Source organism: Bacillus rossius, chromosome 3 (assembly GCF_032445375.1).
Source record: "Bacillus rossius redtenbacheri isolate Brsri chromosome 3, Brsri_v3, whole genome shotgun sequence".
Classification (NCBI taxonomy): domain Eukaryota; kingdom Metazoa; phylum Arthropoda; class Insecta; order Phasmatodea; family Bacillidae; genus Bacillus; species Bacillus rossius.
In genome coordinates this window covers 723,817-742,668 of record NC_086332.1, presented here as the reverse complement: position 1 = coordinate 742,668, position 18,852 = coordinate 723,817, and the positions used below count along the sequence as shown (strand labels likewise).

The 18,852-nt window shown below is 49.4% G+C and overlaps 2 protein-coding genes across 9 annotated transcripts in view; both read left to right on the top strand.

Moving 5' to 3' along the window:
• The window catches only part of LOC134530055 (protein FAM161A-like), a 30,699-nt gene extending 13,254 nt beyond the window's left edge, over positions 1–17,445 (top strand). For 6 of the 8 annotated variants that reach the window (XM_063364598.1, XM_063364603.1, XM_063364602.1 and 3 more), the window contains exons 3-7: positions 2,138–2,350; positions 4,283–4,550; positions 7,907–8,052; positions 12,893–13,142; positions 14,988–17,445. In XM_063364598.1, coding sequence (XP_063220668.1) covers positions 2,138–2,350; positions 4,283–4,550; positions 7,907–8,052; positions 12,893–13,142; positions 14,988–15,137 — 1,027 coding nt within the window. In that variant the 3' untranslated portion in view covers positions 15,138–17,445. Of the gene's footprint in view, positions 1–2,137; positions 2,351–4,282; positions 4,551–7,906; positions 8,053–12,892; positions 13,143–14,678; positions 14,771–14,987 lie in introns of those variants that run through there. The other 2 variants (XM_063364599.1, XM_063364601.1) reach the window with 2 other exon arrangements.
• The window catches only part of LOC134530058 (1,5-anhydro-D-fructose reductase-like), a 166,617-nt gene extending 148,099 nt beyond the window's left edge, over positions 1–18,518 (top strand). The window contains exon 7 of the transcript XR_010074769.1: positions 17,444–18,518. The gene's annotated coding sequence lies outside the window, so the exon portion shown is untranslated. The remainder of the gene's footprint in view (positions 1–17,443) is intronic.
• Positions 18,519–18,852: the final 334 nt, after the last annotated feature.

The window sequence follows — 18,852 nt, the reverse complement described above, 5'->3', positions numbered from 1 at the left end:
AATGTTGCTGATAGTTTCAGTCATATTTAAGTGGAGGTCATCTTTTATTTCTGATTGTCTCGCATTGATGGTCATTTTAATATTGAGGTTTTATTTTTGTGTTTTATACATAGTTGACCACAAAGCATTTCAATGTGACCTTGGTTAAGGCAAAAATTAACATAAATATCACAGTACGACATATTATTATCACATGACAGTTGACAGTCAAACAATATTTGATTGCAGATGTAAGTGGAACATATGTATCATTGTTTTATAATATTGTTAAATAATTAAAGTGTTGGTGAAAGTAGTCGAAAATAGCTTGACGCCGCCGTCAGTGCTCCCTCTGAGAGCACAGGCCGGTATGTGTCCTCAACACCTGATCTGTGCCGCGCCCCGAACGCGCCCATGCGCGCAACATAGTGCAGTGCCCCGAACGACGTGATGTCAGTCACGGCCTCCTACGAGTGCAAAGCGCCCGGCCGGGTGTGGCACTGCGCAAGGGTATTATTTATTCATGCATTTGATAAGATAAACAGAAACTAATAAATCTAAAACCATCAATAATCAATGTTAATTTAATAATCATTTTATAAAGGGTTATCATTCACAAAACTGGCCGAAGTCATCTTCCCGCGCTCCGCAGTTTTCCCGCGGAATTTCCCCCCTCCCTGGCCCCGGCGGCCAGGGAGGTTAGTCAGTCGCCATCCAGCACTCGCCCGGGCCGGCAGCTCACGCACGGGGAGCCCTCAACTTTCGCGCCAACATCCAGTAACTACAATAGGTAATTATAGCCAAATCGTTTTATCTCAGCTCCCCGGTCGGCCCGAATCGACCGTTCGCGACCCCGCGCGGTCCATTAATAAAATGCGCAGTCCAACACAGGACTTTTAGTGTAATACGTAATTGACTAGGTGGCCCATCGTGGCACCTGCGCCTCACGCTGTAAAGTCCCACATCGGGACATAGTTCATCGCCCACGCAGGGCGGCACTGCGCCAAACGCGATATCAAACTTTCAGACGAGTCATTAACTGGGACGTGCCACGGCCACGCGTGTGATATCCTGCCAGATTCCACCGTGTCCGTACCCAGCGTAAAGTGGCCCTCGCCACCACGCGGAGCAGCCGCTTTTGTATCACATCTGTGCGGGACTAACCACAGTGATTATAGTGTAATGTGTTATCTTAAGTAACTTTGCGGGACCTATCGCCCACGCATTTCACATTGCGTCTACGTACTTTCGCATAAACCGGAATAGGTTCATCGTGTGCGGAGCTTAGGTCGACGATGAAGCGGCCAGTTACGTGAGCGTGTAACGTGTAGATTGTGCGACGGAATAAAACAGCTAAGAATACGTGTGTGTTTTATTAATAAGGCGTCCTAGGAGGCCATAACAGCCCGGGGAGTCCTTTGTCGACGCGTCCCTGCCTGCAGCCACGTGGCCAGGAACCCCGCCCTTGAGACCCAAAATTAATCAAACAGTTTAAATTCACGTAAAATTCAGATCAGGCAACGGGGACGGCGTCAAGCTTACACAATACTGTTAGTCCACTTGTTGACCATATGTGTAGAACCGAGGCAGAAATGTCGGGATCTGGTGATTATGTGCCAACTTGAGTTTCTGCAAGTAAACATGGATGTCAGAGTGGAAAAGATAGTGGAACAAGCCTTTTTGAAACGGAACACATTAATCTAATTCAAAAAAATTTAAATACACGAGCGATTGCTAAACCAATAACATGAAAAATAGTAGCTAGTGTTATCCAAATTACGGACGGCAGTAGGAGGAGTAAGCTGGTTCTGCGACAATGTAAACATTGATTATACAAAGATGGCGGCCCCCAGCAGTCGCCGTCTGCTGGAGGCCGCCATCTTAGCATAATCATGGTTTACATTGTCACAGAACCAGCCTACTCCCCCTACTGACGGCCAGCGGTATGCTGCCACAGCGAGAAGAGAAAAGCATTGTTGTATTAAAGCAGTGATATCCTCATGCCTCTTGTCCTGTGCTGTGATACATCATATATACTATCCTTGTATGTTTGGTGGCGATCCTACAGCTGGAACACGTCTCTCGGTTCACTTAGTATACTTGGGTTGTGCACTCTGTTCAGTGTTTAGATAGGACTGCTCCTGTGTTGTGCCCTCAGGCGTCACAGGGGGCGAACACGGCGCGTGGCCAGACTCCTGTCTGAGACGAAACCTTTCAGCTTCGTGAAGCGCGAGGACAGCTGCCAGCTGCGCAGACTCTGCCACTCCTCGCCCGACCTGCGTCACCTGAAGCCCTTCAAGGCCAGACCCGTGCCCCACCACCTGTTCAGCTCGTACGTGGCCCAGAGGATGAGAGAAGACGAGTTCTACAGGTAGGCCCTGTGTCCGCCAGTGCAGCGATACAGCTGCCTTGTCCTGCCATATTGTTATGTAAGACTAATTTTTAGGTTTATATTGTATCACTGTTATGTGTTCTGACGACAGTCGTCGTACCCTCCCAGATGCAGAGGCCGTACCTGGCCACCGACGTGGGCCTGAGGGAGTCTGTCCCCCCAGTGAACCACCTGTGTATTGCGACGGCCAGGGTCGCACCCGCGTGCGCCCTAGCATGCCAGTGGGCTTCATTAGTGTTACAAATAATTCTGCTTTATGTATTTTTCAAATGGTCGCGAACCTCAATAAGTGTGTAAATAATGTAATCGTAATTTATTAATTCTTGTGTAAATTTACTTTTGATTAACGTCTCGCTAAGTTGTGTAAATAATATTGTAATTTTCTCAAATGTCTCGCAGTGCTAGTATGTAATCGCAGCCTGGCGCATCGCGAAGGAGAGCCTCTCCCATGCCGGCCGATTCCTCCTCCCCTCCTCCGCGGCCCGCTGGCGGGCGGGGAAGGGCAGTGTTGCTCAGGGCTCGATCAGGCACAGACGTGCACGCCGCTCCGCGCTGATCGCGAGGCACGTCTTCTGAGCTCGTGGTCCGACGACAGTGTAACTGCACGGGTTGTCGCGGCAGCTGAGCTGCATCCGCCGAGTCGCTCACCCTGTTGAGTTTACGAGTTACGAGTTATGTCACCAGTCGAACGTCCTAGAACGCGTAAGCGTAGTTACGAACCGCCGAACCTTCACCGTCATTATGAGACTTTTTACGTAACGGACCGCGCAGGTGTCACGCATCTTTGTGGAGCGATTTTAATCGGGGACATTGTTACGTGGGAGAATTTGCAGTTTGTGTCGGGACGTGTTAACGGACGGGGCGGTCTTCCGGGAGTCCGGGTCGTCGTGGGGAGGGCGCTCGTACCGCGATGGGTCCGCCAGGCTGCGGCAGGCTCTCAAAACTACAATAAAAGGGGCTCGTGGAACTGTTAACATCGAGTTATCCTTGGAATCGCCTACCATTCTTCCTCCTCACCCCACTCTCCCTCCAGGTCCCCTATTTCCCGGTCCCGGCCATGTTGGCCTGGACCCACACCTTACCGACGAGAGCAGAACGGGCACAACAGGACTATTACATAAACGGGGAATCAGGGACCAGAAGCCGAGGGATGTCAGTTCTTTGTAAAGTGTTTTATAAATATAAAATTCTAAAAATATGTGTTTTTGTTGAGATTCATCTTCGATGTGTAAACAAAAACATTTACTATTTCATCCTTCAGCTATTTTTTTTATTCCTTCTATTTCGGACACAAGGTTAACCCCCAAACCTTGACTCCCTGAATAGGGGGAACACAGAAGTTCTGGCTTACATCCTCCTAAACCTTTACCTTATCTCTTACCGACCCGACGCCCGAAAAGTCCAGAAAGGCGGTGCCCATTCACGCCACTTCATGCGGCAGCCTGTGGAATTCCCAAGGCCGCTCAACGATAGAGAACTGCGCCAAGGCCGGGGGTGACGCGCGTGGAGCAAAGGGTGGAAGGGGTAGCAACGTCTTATGTCAGCAGCCCACAAGTGGCCACGCATGGCTGCCAGCCAGCTCCGAACCTGGTATCGCGTTCTGGTCTCTCGCGTTCGTGACAATATTTAGTGCACAAGAAAACATTGACTAAGTTCTGGTACTCCTGCCATCGCCTCATACCTGCAAATTAGTTCACATGATCGTGATATCTCCCACTGCATCTTATGCCATTACGTACACGCACAAGTCACTTGGGAGCAGCCTCAGCTCTCGTTCACTAGACGATCACTGCAGCAGGTCAATAGAGCTCCCCTTGCCAAAATTGGACAATTACTGTTATCTTTGGCTTAATGCACCATGCTGGTATCCTTAACTGGGAAGCAGGCAATGTCGGCATGTGTGCGTGCCAGGGATCTGAAGAGGAGGGTGCGTGCAGAGGAGCTGCTGAAGGCATCCTCGCTGCCACCAGCCATGGCGGCCAGAGAGAGGCTGGCTCGGGACCGCAGCACGCCCTCAGGTCTGTCATCCCCACCTCGGTGCCAGCGTGGACGCAAGACACCCGACTACGAGCACGCCCACCGTGTCCTCGCTGCACGGCTGCAGGACAGATACGACGACAACATCACCACCAGCCCTCTGCCCTTCCGGCTAGAGACGGCCCGCCGTGCCGCTTCCATGGTACAGTATGTGCAACCCGACACTTGTTCTGTGCATTTAGCAATAACATTATGTACTGTACCCAAAACATTTTAATAAGTCTCCAAGATCATTTTCGCAGTAGAATATCAACAGAAAAACTTAAATGATAAACTCGAGTAACAGCAATGTTAGATATTCGGAGGAATATCACAAGAACTACTTATGGTACATTTCAGGTGTGTTTCATTGTAGTGTCGTCTGCTGCCAGCTCTGGTGTTGATAGTTGTCGGTGCCAACTAGCGAGGTAGATGGCGAATGTGCGCTAGTGCACAGCTATAGAGACTGGGTGACCTCAAGCATGATGTCGCCTCATGGTATGGGAGACCGTAGGGTCCGGAGCCAGGGTACGGATTCATTGGGTCCGGATCCGTCCCTTCCAGGATTTCAACGAAAATAACTGAAGAAAGAACAAGAAAAAATTATAGCAACTTAGCTACAATAATGTATATCCTCCCCATTATAGCCCGACATTATTCATTCACAGAAACCACAGGAATTATGTTTCTAAGTAGTCCATGTTTAATGCAGGTTTGCACATATGTTATTGTAAGCATGTTTTTAATACAAAGTTAACATGTGTGTTTCATGTATTTAATAACATTAATATACTTAAGTATTTATGAATTTTTTCAACAAAATTATGAAACAATTCTTTTAAAAACAAAGCATTAAATATAATTAAATAAAAAATTAATAATAATTTTTTTCAGGTTTCTTTTCTCAAGCAAAATTATTAATTAAATTTCAATGAGTTTACACTGGAGATCTATAATACTACTATTCCTAGAAATAATTTTTTTAAAAATTAAATTATAAAAAAAATGATTCATAAATCATTATATATAATGGATACACTGGATCCCCGCCTTCAAAATATCCTGGCTACGGCCCTAAGGGCCCTAGGGTGGCCCAGACAAGCACACCTCAGGGCCAGCCTTCGGGATGCTACTCACTATACTACCCACTGTAAGACTGCAGTTTATTTTACATGTTACATCGTGGGGCTGCCTCAACTCCGAGCCTGGGCTCGCGCCGCCTGGCGGGGTGTGGCATGAGCCGTGGCAACTGTGCATGTCCTGTGTGTGTACTGTGAGTCCATTTCATGTACTGTGTGTTCACTGTTGGGTGAGATACCTTGTGGGGTAAAACGAAAGGAAAGCTTTAGGGCGCAAGTTAAAGTGAGGTCGGGGTTTATCTATGACATCCGTACACAGCAGCACATAGTTGGTGATCAAAGCCAGTTAGGTCACAAATTAAATAACAAAGTATTGCCGTCCGCCGCGGTCTCGTGTTCGAGGTCGGGCGCAGGTCCTAGCGGGGTGGCTGGCTTTCTTAGAGATTTCTGTTCCGGGAGGGCGCCAGGCTATCTCGGTGTCTAACCGTGTGATGGTCGTGGGTTTGTTGCCCCAGCATGGTCCGGTAGAACCGTCGGCGGTGATGGAATTTGTTTCCTGATTAGGTTGGGTTGTTTAGGTTAATTTACATACACTGTTCTGGTTGTTCTACGGGTCGCACGTCGCGCACGGGTGGTGCGGGGTGGACGTTTAATTGTTCACGATTTACACTGGTTCATTACATTGGGCGCAAGGTCTACTCGGCGGTACATGACTTCCAATGAGGCGTCGGAACACGTAGAAGTTTTGATTACACTATTATTACAATTACACTTGACAAAACGGCACTCTGTGGTGCTTTTACGTACACGATTACAATCCACACGTTATCTGAGAGGGACACCTGCGTGCCTCTACGTGTGTTTACTTATTAAGCCCTCACGCCAGTTGCAGTTGAGGGAGAGTGTTCGATTAGAGTCGGCTAATCCCGTAATTGGTAAATTGGGACGCGCGGGCCCACCTGTGTGGACCGCGGCTCGTTACTAAATTAAAAACACGTTTAAGCTTGGATGTAGCCTGTGCCTGTGCACTGGGCGATTAACTAAAGTTCTGGGGTGGCAGAAGATGGCCCGTACCGTATACTGCACGGCCCCACGTAATGCTTTGTGTGGGGCGTGTTAAATTGACACGGCTGGGTTAGGCCCTACACCGGAAAAGGACCGGGCGCACACGGGGAGTATTTAAAAAAGGGTTTCGGTTGTGACTATAATTACCAGATGGACGTTCGATGAACACAAAGAAATGATGGCTCCCTGTGGGACGTGCGTCCGTCCCGGTTCGCGAGTCGCGCTGTACTGGCGTCTGGCCCTGGCGCGAGGGGAGGGGTGAGCTCCCTGTCGCGCCATAGTTTCTAAAGTTCCGTTATTCGTACAAAATTACATTAATAATAAAAAGTAAGTGGCTCTAAATTCATACAATAAAACTTAATGATTAACTTAATATCTATATATGTTTTAGAATTGACATTTAATAAGTTTGTCTAAAATAAGTTTGAATATTAGAGTCAAGCTGGAGACTGTCTGTTTCTTGATAACTACTCCAGTGGCGAATGATAATGCTAATTTGGGGCGGTTTGCGTTACGTCACACGTTTCACTACTGAATTTAGGCTGAAGGCCGCAAGGGTTGCACTCACAGCTGTTTTAGTAGAAAACTACACGTAAGTGACCCGGGCACTCCTACGTCGCACTCTATTAATTAGGGGCTTTTGTTTGTTTTTGATTACTTTATTATTGTGTGGGGAATTTTGTAGGCACGGGGAGTGCGTTGCATGCGTAATTAAAATGGTTCGCTATTCTCTACCTTGGGCTGCGGTCCGCTCACTTGACTCAGGTGGGCCATGGCTGGGGGTGCTTTCCGTTAGCGGAGCCGAGTACTGGCGGGTGCAGGTCGGGCTTTGGGGTGGCCTTCGGCCGTACGATGTCAGTATCAATGTCTGAAATAGGCTGGGTGGGGCTAGTCAGACCCATTTATCAATGTTTTAGTAATTTACGCTTTGAAACGAAGACCAGGTGTAGACAAGCGATGAAAGACTCTGTTGTGCGTAACATGTCTTGCCTTGGTGTTGGGTGAGATTGAACAGCAGCACAATAGCTGGGGTAAATTTCTACGAGGAATGCATATAGAACATTGGTTGGTTGAGGTCATGTTTGCAAAGGAGAAATTCATTGCATGTATTCAACGTACTCAGAATACATTTGTTACATTAATTAATGACTTTTCGATAAGTTCGTTGTTTTAACGGATGCCTGGAATTACACAAAACAAAGAAAACCATCAAAGGTGCTGCGAGTTCGGCTCGTTACACACTGCTGCGCTCGCTGCTCCTGCCCTGTTCAGGCAGTGCGGAACATGACGGCCTGCAGCACTAGAGGGAGCGCCGGCAGATGTCTGCAGTTTTGGTCGAGTTGGCGGAGCAGACAGTGAACCTCACGTGTTGCAGGCAGCGAGGTTCTCGCCAGACAGCAGCTCTTCGTCCCCGTATGAGCCGCGCACACCTGTGGGGCGAAGGCTGCGGCCACAGTCGGTGCTGGGACTGCCTCTCAACAGGAACAACCTGGCCGCTGTTCTCCGCATCCAGTCCGCAAGGTGATCTGCGCAGCAGTGCCGCCGATGTGTCTGGCTCCAGCTTCTCCTAGCTTATGCCCGGCAGTAGGTGGCATGCCTGCAAACATGGCGGTAGGCAGTTAGCGAGGGTTTGTCAGGAGTTTACACTGAGGTCAGTTTGTGTTCTGAGTCATACTCACTCTTGATGAGCTAATAGAAGGTTGGTTACAACAGTTTTTTTATATAGTGAAAGGAAGATATATGTTGTGTGATGTTTATGAATATACAAAAAAGTTAACTATAATCAGACTGGAATTATATTATATGCATAATATTAAGATAATGCATTTTTGTAATATACCATTGTCATGGTTACTTCTCATAGAAAACTATTTTTGAAAGAAAAGAGAAGGTTGCTGAGCACCAGCCGAGTAATTAATAACTGACTGCACCGGCTCACAGTCCGAGAGCTAGAGGTTATCAGCTCTGAAGGCTGAGAGGATGTATTGTAACCATGTTGCGCTACAGGCTTAACTCGGGCTGTAGGCCTCTCGGATGCCCTCTACCAAATACGAATGCGAGCAGATATTTGACACATGTTTATTAATGAAACAAATATTCTTAACCCATGCCAGTAATAAAAGATATCCACTTATTCTTTATATAATAAAGCCCAAGGACTTTCAGGGTTTCCATTTCGTATTCTACGTGACCTTATTTTAATTTATGTCCTCAAGACTTCATGTATGCAAAATTAAAATATAAGTTTTGCTTTTCGAGCTTGTAACTTTTGAGAGTTGCATTTTTTGACCTATGCTGCTTAATAAATATCGCAGGTTTTTTTCCCCGCACATTCATGAAATTTATGACCCAGAAATTTCCAAACGATCTGTAACATGCATCATCGTTTTATGGTATTTTACTCTCAATTAACTCTTTACATCTGGCTTACAACGGGATTGATGGACAACGATGTCGATAGCTACGATGATGCTACGGGACCCGGAGCAAGCAGTCCAACCAGACGCGATGGAAGGATCAAGAATGTGAGAATGTAGTTCAACTGTCCGTGTGGCACCCAGCAGGACCTGGCCGTGTCTAATGAAGTCATGAGGTGCAGGAGGGCGTGCTGTGTGCAGGCGGCGGCTGGAGCAGGAGCTGGCACGGCAGCAGGAGAAGCTACTAGTCCGGGAGAGAGTGCGAGCCAGGTCGCGCCTGATGCGCAGGAACCCCGTGTGGCAGGCGCTGGCTGTGCCTAATGAAGCGATGAGGTGCACGTGTCGGACAGGAGGGCGTGCTGTGTGCAGGCGGCGGCTGGAGCAGGAGCTGGCACGGCAGCAGGAGGAGCTACTAGTCCGGGAGAGAGTGCGTGCCAGGTCGCGCCTGATGGGCAGGAACCCCGTGTGGTAGGCGCTGGCCGTGCCTAATGAAGCGATGAGGTGCATGTGTCGGACAGGAGGGCGTGCTGTGTGCAGGCGGCGGCTGGAGCAGGAGCTAGCACGGCAGCAGGAGGAGCTACTAGTCCGGGAGAGAGCGCGAGCCAGGTCGCGCCTGATGCGCAGGAACCCCGTGTGGCAGGACCTGGCCATGCCTAATGAAGTGATAAGGTGCACGTGTCGGAAAGGAGGGCGTGCTGTGTGCAGGCGGCAGCTGGAGCAGGAGCTGGCACGGCAGCAGGAGGAGCTACTAGTCCGGGAGAGAGTGCGAGCCAGGTCGCGCCTGATGCGCAGGAACCCCGTGTGGCAGGCGCTGGCTGTGCCTAATGAAGCGATGAGGTGCACGTGTCGGACAGGAGGGCGTGCTGTGTGCAGGCGGCGGCTGGAGCAGGAGCTGAAACGGCAGCAGGAGGAGCTACTAGTCCGGGAGAGAGTGCGAGCCAGGTCGCGCCTGATGCGCAGGAACCCCGTGTGGCAGGCGCTGGCCGTGCCTAATGAAGCGATGAGGTGCATGTGTTGGACAGGAGGGCGTGCTGTGTGCAGGCGGCGGCTGGAGCAGGAGCTGGCACGGCAGCAGGAGGAGCTGCTGGTGCAGGAGTGAGCGCGTGCCAGGTCGCGCCTGATGCGCAGGAACCCCGTGTGGCACCCAGCAGGACCTGGCCGTGCCTAATGAAGTGATGAGGTGCACGTGTCGAACAGGAGGGCGTGCTGTGTGCAGGCGGCGGCTGGAGCAGGAGCTGGCACGGCAGCAGGAGGAGCTGCTAGTGCGGGAGAGAACGCGAGCTAGGTCGCGCCTGATGCACAAGAACCCCGTGTGGCAGGCGCTGGCCGTGCCTAATGAAGCGATGAGGTGCATGTGTCGGACAGGAGGGCGTGCTGTGTGCAGGCGGTGGCTGGAGCAGGAGCTGGCACGGCAGCAGGAGGAGCTACTAGTCCGGGAGAGAGCGCGAGCCAGGTCGCGCCTGATGCGCAGGAACCCCGTGTGGCAGGACCTGGCCGTTCCTAATGAAGTGATGAGGTGCACGTGTCGGACAGGAGGGCGTGCTGTGTGCAGGCGGCTGCTGGAAAAGGAGCTGGCACGGCAGCAGGAGGAGCTACTAGTCCGGGAGAGAGTGCGTGCCAGGTCGCGCCTGATGGGCAGGAACCCCGTGTGGCAGGCGCTGGCCGTGCCTAATGAAGCGATGAGGTGCATGTGTCGGACAGGAGGGCGTGCTGTGTGCAGGAGGGCGTGCTGTGTGCAGGCGGCGGCTGGAGCAGGAGCTGGCACGGCAGCAGGAGGAGCTACTAGTCCGGGAGAGAGCGCGAGCCAGGTCGCGCCTGATGCGCAGGAACCCCGTGTGGCAGGCGCTGGCTGTGCCTAATGAAGCGATGAGGTGCACGTGTCGGACAGGAGGGCGTGCTGTGTGCAGGCGGCGGCTGGAGCAGGAGCTGGCACGGCAGCAGGAGGAGCTGCTAGTGCAGGAGAGAGCGCGTGCCAGGTCGCACCTGATGCGCAGGAACCCCGTGTGGCACCCAGCAGGACCTGGCCGTGCCTAATGAAGTGATGAGGTGCACGTGTCGGACAGGAGGGCGTGCTGTGTGCAGGCGGCGGCTGGAGCAGGAGCTGGCACGGCAGCAGGAGGAGCTACTAGTACGGGAGAGAGTGCGAGCCAGGTCGCGCCTGATGCGCAGGAATCCCGTGTGGCAGGCGCTGGCTGTGCCTAATGAAGCGATGAGGTGCACGTGTCGAACAGGAGGGCGTGCTGTGTGCAGGCGGCGGCTGGAGCAGGAGCTGGCACGGCAGCAGGAGGAGCTACTAGTGCGGGAGAGAGTGCGAGCCAGGTCGCGCCTGATGCGCAGGAACCCCGTGTGGCAGGACCTGGCCGTGCCTAATGAAGCGATGAGGTGCACGTGTCGGACAGGAGGGCGTGCTGTGTGCAGGCGGCGGCTGGAGCAGGAGCTGGCACGGCAGCAGGAGGAGCTACTAGTGCGGGAGAGAGTGCGAGCCAGGTCGCGCCTGATGCGCAGGAACCCCGTGTGGCAGGCGCTGGCCGTGCCTAATGAAGCGATGAGGTGCATGTGTCGGACAGGAGGGCGTGCTGTGTGCAGGCGGCGGCTGGAGCAGGAGCTGGTACGGCAGCAGGAGGAGCTGCTAGTGCGGGAGAGAGCGCGAGCCAGGTCGCGCCTGATGCGCAGGAACCCCGTGTGGCAGGCGCTGGCCGTGCCTAATGAAGCGATGAGGTGCATGTGTCGGACAGGAGGGCGTGCTGTGTGCAGGTGGCGGCTGGAGCAGGAGCTGGTACGGCAGCAGGAGGAGCTGCTAGTGCGGGAGAGAGCGCGAGCCAGGTCGCGCCTGATGCGCAGGAACCCCGTGTGGCAGGACCTGGCCGTGCCTAATGAAGCGATGAGGTGCATGTGTCGGACAGGAGAGCGTGCTGTCTGCAGGCGGCGGCTGGAGCAGGAGCTGGCACGGCAGCAGGAGGAGCTACTAGTGCGGGAGAGAGTGCGAGCCAGGTCGCGCCTGATGCGCAGGAACCCCGTGTGGCAGGCGCTGGCCGTGCCTAATGAAGTGATGAGGTGCACGTGTCGGACAGGAGGGCGTGCTGTGTGCAGGCGGCGGCTGGAGCAGGAGCTGGCACGGCAGCAGGAGGAGCTGCTAGTGCGGGAGAGAGCGCGAGCCAGGTCGCGCCTGATGCGCAGGAACCCCGTGTGGCAGGCGCTGGCCGTGCCTAATGAAGCGATGAGGTGCACGTGTCGGACAGGAGGGCGTGCTGTGTGCAGGCGGCAGCTGGAGCAGGAGCTGGCACGGCAGCAGGAGGAGCTACTATTGCGGGAGAGAGTGCGAGCCAGGTCGCGCCTGATGCGCAGGAACCCCGTGTGGCAGGCGCTGGCCGTGCCTAATGAAGCGATGAGGTGCATGTGTCGGACAGGAGGGCGTGCTGTGTGCAGGCGGCGGCTGGAGCAGGAGCTGGCACGGCAGCAGGAGGAGCTGCTAGTGCAGGAGAGAGCGCGAGCCAGGACGCGCCTGATGCACAGGAACCCCGTGTGTCAGGCGCTGGCCGTGCCTAATGAAGCGATGAGGTGCACGTGTCGGACAGGAGGGCGTGCTGTGTGCAGGCGGCGGCTGGAGCAGGAGCTGGCACAGCAGCAAGTGGAGCTGCTAGTGCGGGAGAGAGCGCGAGCCAGGTCGCGCCTGATGCGCAGGAACCCTGTGTGGCACCCAGCAGGACCTGGCCGTGCCTAATGAAGTGATGAGGTTCAGGTGTAGGACAGGAGGGCGTGCTGTGTGCAGGCGGCGGCTGGAGCAGGAGCTGGCACAGCAGCAGGAGGAGCTGCTAGTGCGGGAGAGAGCGCGAGCCAGGTCGTGCCTGATGCGCAGGAACCCCGTGTGGCACCCAGCAGGACCTGGCCGTGCCTAATGAAGTGATGAGGTTCAGGTGTAGGACAGGAGGGCGTGCTGTGTGCAGGCAGCGGCTGGAGCAGGAGCTAGCACGGCAGCAGGAGGAGCTGCTAGTGCGGGAGAGAGCGCGAGCTAGGTCGCGCCTGATGCGCAGGAACCCCGTGTGGCAGGCGCTGGCACCCAGCGCGCAGCAGGACCTGGCGATGCGCATCCACACGCGGCGACAGGAAGAGCACTTGCGTAGAGAAGAGCACCAGCAGTTCATGGAGCGCATGATGCAGAGGGTGCGACGTTCCCCCACTCTCTTCGAGAGGCAGGTGCGTGCTACTTACCCCTTCCCACTTGCAGTAGCAGACATACGGTCCAGGCTGTAATTAATATTATTAAGTACTATATTAAGATTGGAAGTTTACTTTTGAGATACTATAACTAACCTTTTATATCCACTCGTGTACATACGTCATCCCGCCTGCCTGTATACGGAGTTGGTCACTCAGGACGCCTAATTTACAAGAGAACAAACATAATCAAGGACGTAACTAGACTAGTTTCCACATGGGGCAACAAAACCTTTTTTAGACAACACGTAATATCACCACCATATACAAAAATAAATCATAAAACTGTTCGTAGGCACACTATCGAATTATTTCAAAGTGTTTGTAAATCTTATAATTTTGAGCTAAAACATTTGCATGAAACAATTTTTTATAATGCAAACCATTATTGAAAGGGGTTGAAAAAACCTGGGGTCGGAATAAAAAAATAAAATTTCTATACCATATACACTATCTAATCCATTCTAATTTTTGTTTAAATTTCTAAATACATATAGTCAAAATAAATTATTAGCTCACGAACCATTACTGTAAGGGGTGGAAATAACATTGTTTCAAAGTAAAAAAAAAATGTACTTTTTAAAAATAGATATATCAAATCCGTTATAATTTATTATATAAATCCTAAATTTCATCTAAAAATTTAGGTGAAACAGTTTTTTATGAAATTAATTACTTCCATAAGAGCAGGGGTCGAATTAAAAAAAAATATTGATAACTTCCTTAGTATCAGTTTCATTCAAATTTATTTTAAAACATCATTATGTTAAACCTTGGTGGAAAGTTAATTTTTATACGACCATGTTATTAGTGCAAGGGATGAAAAATAATTTTTGAAGGTCAAAAAAATTATATAATTATCTTAGGCCGGCCACACACGCTCCGGTTTTCCTCAGAGTTCTGCCTCAAGGTGCAACTCTTAACAAGAAACCATTCACTCGTACTACGGTATCGCCGAGTCTCTCGCCGACAAGGCATCGACTTCAGTGTCACGTGCCAGCGCCTCAGCATATGGTTCCATTATTCGTCACACGGCTAAATTGAAATAGTTCTGTTTAATTTTCTAAATAAATACTGAGAAAAGTTAATAAAGACAAAGGATACTAAATTAACAGTTATAAAAGCACTAATTTTAGATTGACTGTAAAATTGACAACAAAAAAACGCTTTAAGTGCCCTTTACAAAAAATGTTTCATTTACAAGAATTTTCAAATACAGAAATATACATTACTGCAGAAACAAAAGTTGAAAAAAGAACTTGTTGAATGACACAAAAAAAAAAAAAACAATATTAAGAAGACTATGATCGTGGCACTACGCCACAAGCTAGCCCTAGGTAAGAGTATTTCTGTAGCATTATCTAGATGCAGGCAACTGTAGTATTAAAGAATGAGCTAGTCTTGATCCCCCATCATGGAGTGGCCACTGTCCAGTGACGTGTGTGTGTCGCAGGGGGTGAAGCAGCAGAGAGCCACGGCTGCGCCGGACACTCCAGAGACGTGTGTGTGTCGCAGGGGCTGAAGCAGCAGAGAGCCACGGCTGCGCGCGACACTCCAGTGACGTGTGTGTCTCGCAGGGGCTGAAGCAGCAGAGAGCCACGGCTGCGCGCGACACTCCAGTGACGTGTGTGTGTCGGGGGGCTGAAGCAGCAGAGAGCCACGGCTGCGCCGGACACTCCAGAGACGTGTGTGTGTCGCAGGGGCTGAAGCAGCAGAGAGCCACGGCTGCGCGCGACACTCCAGTGACGTGTGTGTCTCGCAGGGGCTGAAGCAGCAGAGAGCCACGGCTGCGCGCGACACTCCAGTGACGTGTGTGTGTCGCAGGGGCTGAAGCAGCAGAGAGCCACGGCTGCGCCGGACACTCCAGAGACGTGTGCCAGTCGCAGCTCCCAGAGCACGGAGCGAGCTGCCAGGGGCGGCGACGACAAACAAGAGCCCGGCAGCCTCACGTGCAGCACGGGTGACGAGCAGTAGAGGGCCCCTCGCAAGCAGTTGGCACGGCATCGCCGTGCACCGAGGGGCGGCGGTGGTAGGGGTCAGCACAGACACGGGCATCCTAACTGAAGTAGTGACACCGTCGTCTCACAGCTGGTTTTTACATTTGTGTACGTCACCATGTTCACTTACATGTCTTAGGGCTTCTTTGGGAATGGCGGATTTGTTGTTCAATGTTCATTGTACAATTGATATCCAAACACATACTGTTTACAATAGAATTATTTAAATTCTAGTAACATTAACATTATACATAATTTTTTGAATAAAATGCATGCTTAGAAACCTCACTAAAATATTTTAATATGTAGTGGACATTGTTTACATTTTAATTCTCAGTACTGAATATTAATTAGTGCTCACTTATTTGTTTGCAATTTTAATTTTATTCCTTTCTTTAAAAGTCACAAAAACCATTCAGCCAATCAGAAAACATCTCATCGAAGCATGCAGTATATAGGTGGAAACTGGCATGAACTGAGGTCTTGCTGTAAATTGCAGTGTTTCCGGTGGCCTTGATCGCTAACGGATTGCGCTCCTGTGGTGAGGTCTTAATCCTCTGCATGACTCAGCATCACTACAATAACCAGTTATTACTTCCCCTTTCCCGATCCAACCAACATTTACACCCTTCAACCCCCACGCCTCCGACAGCAAACCAGAGCACTCTACCTTCCTCGTGAAACATGATGGTTCTAAGCAACTGTACCAGAGTATGAACTTCTGTGGACAGGTTACAGTCCCTCCAAGGACATGCTATTTTGAAAGTAAGACTGTAAAAGTTGTGAAAACATAGAAAATTATCTTCTGATGAGTCACAACGATGCAATTAGTCAAACATAAAGAAAAATACGGCCCCCTTCCAAAAATGTACAACAGAAACCAACAAACCAAACAGAAGCTTAGTGTTAGTGTCTCTTGTGACAGATATGATTTAAGTGTATTTTATTGGATCATGTTTGTTTCTGTTGTAAATACAATAGCTGTATTGGGTTTCAGTGGTTTCTGTCTGAAGAAATTGGCTCGCAAACAAAAATTAAATCAGTGTATTTTCTTGGCTTCTGTTGTCAAAGCACGCTGAATCATTGCTTTCAATGGGATTCTGTTGTAAACTAATTTTGAAAAAAATCTGTTTTGATATGTTGACTTCTGTTGTAAAAAAGGTTTGTTGGTATTTGTTGTTTTGTAGTTTTTTTTTTTTTTTGCTAAAAACTAAAAAGAATTCCTATTAGTTTATGTTGTATATAAATGTTTTTCATATTTCTTTTTTTTTGTGGTTTGGAATGCAACACACATTTTGGGGTCTGTTGTTTTCTAGTGTTTGTGTCATTTTATTATTTATTCATGTTGTTTTGTTGTAAATTATTTTATTAGTTTCTGTTGTTTTCTATTGTTTTTGATTGTATACTTTTTTTTGATGTTGCAAGTAACTCTGTTGGGGTCTGTTGTTTTCTAAGGTTTCAAATGTAATCTGTTGTATTTCATTGGTTTTAGTTGTTAGGAGTTCTGCTGTTTCATATTGTAATTTAGTGACTTCCATTGTTTTCATTATTTATTGTTGGTTTCAGTTGTAAAACATTGTTCTTAGTCACGACTTAATACTGTATAAAACTGCACTACAACTTTATGATTAAAATGAATACAGTAATAAACTTAAAAAGTGCACATATTAAAGAGTTCAGTAAAGCCAACAGTAGTCTGCCAACTGAGCATGCGTGCGGAGCGTGACTCGTATGGAAAACCAACCGTCAGACACAAGGTCGTATAATCCGAGGAGTTGGTTAATTAAAGGTCGGATAATCAAGGTTTAACTGTACAGTTATAAAATATTCATTAATTGTGAATACATTTTAATAGACTTGTGCAATAGCAAAAATTAACAGAGAAACATCAAAATAATAAATAATAAAATCATACAAAAATTGTATTACAGCTTATGATCAGAGCTTTTTTCCCCCCAAATATCAAGTGCAATTTTCTTCAAATGATTATATAGTTTCTTGACATTATGATAACAATTCCCTATTTCCTACTTCTTTCGTACTGCTTTCCCGAAGGGAACATTATTTCATGCCTACAACACATTCTACTCTAATACTAACATTAGGATCTTCATTGTGAATAAAAATTTTCTCTGTGAGTGTGTGTGCATGTATAATATTCTGTGTTATAATTACAAAATAAAAATAAAAAAAATTACTTATAGGCTAATCCTCAATACTGAAACACAGATTCTACACAATAAATAAAGCTCGAACAATATGGTTAGCTTGAATCTGTGATAGTATTGAGGGCTGATCGCGCATTGCCGGTGATTTCGAGATGTTAACTATGGGCGCCACCACGTGGAAGGGCACGTGGACCCGGCGGAGTCTCTCACTCAGGGCGTGACGTAGCCCAAGTGGGGACGAGTTACCAGCCCTTTCTATCCTAGCTACCCAGACCTGGCCCGCTCTAGGCGTCGGGCACGCCACACTCCTAGACTCACTCACCACGTGATTAAATAAGTACTCACTTTATATTTATTCTCCAGATTTAATTTCACTAACACGTCTCTCTACACGCCCGTTACACGTTACACATTACACGGTTAAAAAGCCTGAGGCACGAATCGGTTTAGGTGAGGGCATGGTCCACACACGTGGCCATACTGCAAAGTATACTTATTACACGGTGATGAAAAACTCGACTGAGACAATTAATTAATTAAACAGCCCGCTGGCCGAGAGCTGCCCCGAGGATGACGAACGAAAGCGATTTAAAAAGAATTAACGATACAGAAATTACTTGGTCAGTGATGAACAAAGGTTGAGGTCCCCGGGGTGCTGGCGCGTCTGCTCTCGGTCAGTGATGAAGATGGACTGGGCTGAGCTCATCGCTCGCAGGTGGCAACATGGCGCCCTTCGCGCCAACACAATTACCGTTACTGTATTCTACGACTCCGTGCCCCGGCGAAAGTTGAGTAAATTACAGATAAACATTAAAAATATATAAAAATTACTGACAATGGAAAGTTTGTTACTATTTACTTATTTAATGATAATTCATATAAAAGCATTCCTATCCTCGTCCAAGTCCGTGCCTGTTCGGGTCCGCCCGGGCAACGTCTATAGTTATTTAAGGTAACTTATTTAAATTAAAGAAACACAAGTAAACTACACAGCACTGGGGCGAAGATGGATGAAAACAACAAAAAGGCTTACAATTAATATTAACATAGCAATTTTAGGGATCGCCGCACTGCTTCTAAGCGCCCTCTTGCCGGGCTAGACACACACGCACACACGCACGCACGAGCGGGAGGTTTGAATATAGATGGTGGTTGGGCGGTGTCGTATCGGGCTCAAAGGGGCCGCAGGCCCGGACGACGTCAATTGCCCCCTCCGAAAGTAGGCCGATATGACAGCGCCGTTTGACAGATGGTTGGGGGGCGTTGCCTGTGGTGTTTACGTCGCGCACTCCCACGTGGCAATGTTGATGTTTATGTTTGTGCGGGCAGGTGGCAATGTTGACATGACGGACGGACAAGCAATGTTTACACGATGGAAGGGCGAGCAATGTTTACATGATGGCGGCGAGCAATGTTTACAAAATGACAGTTGAGCAATATTTACACTATGGAGGACGATACACACGGACAGAATGGGCGCTGGCTGACTAACCTTGTGGGTGGTGACCCACCAGTTGTCCCGAG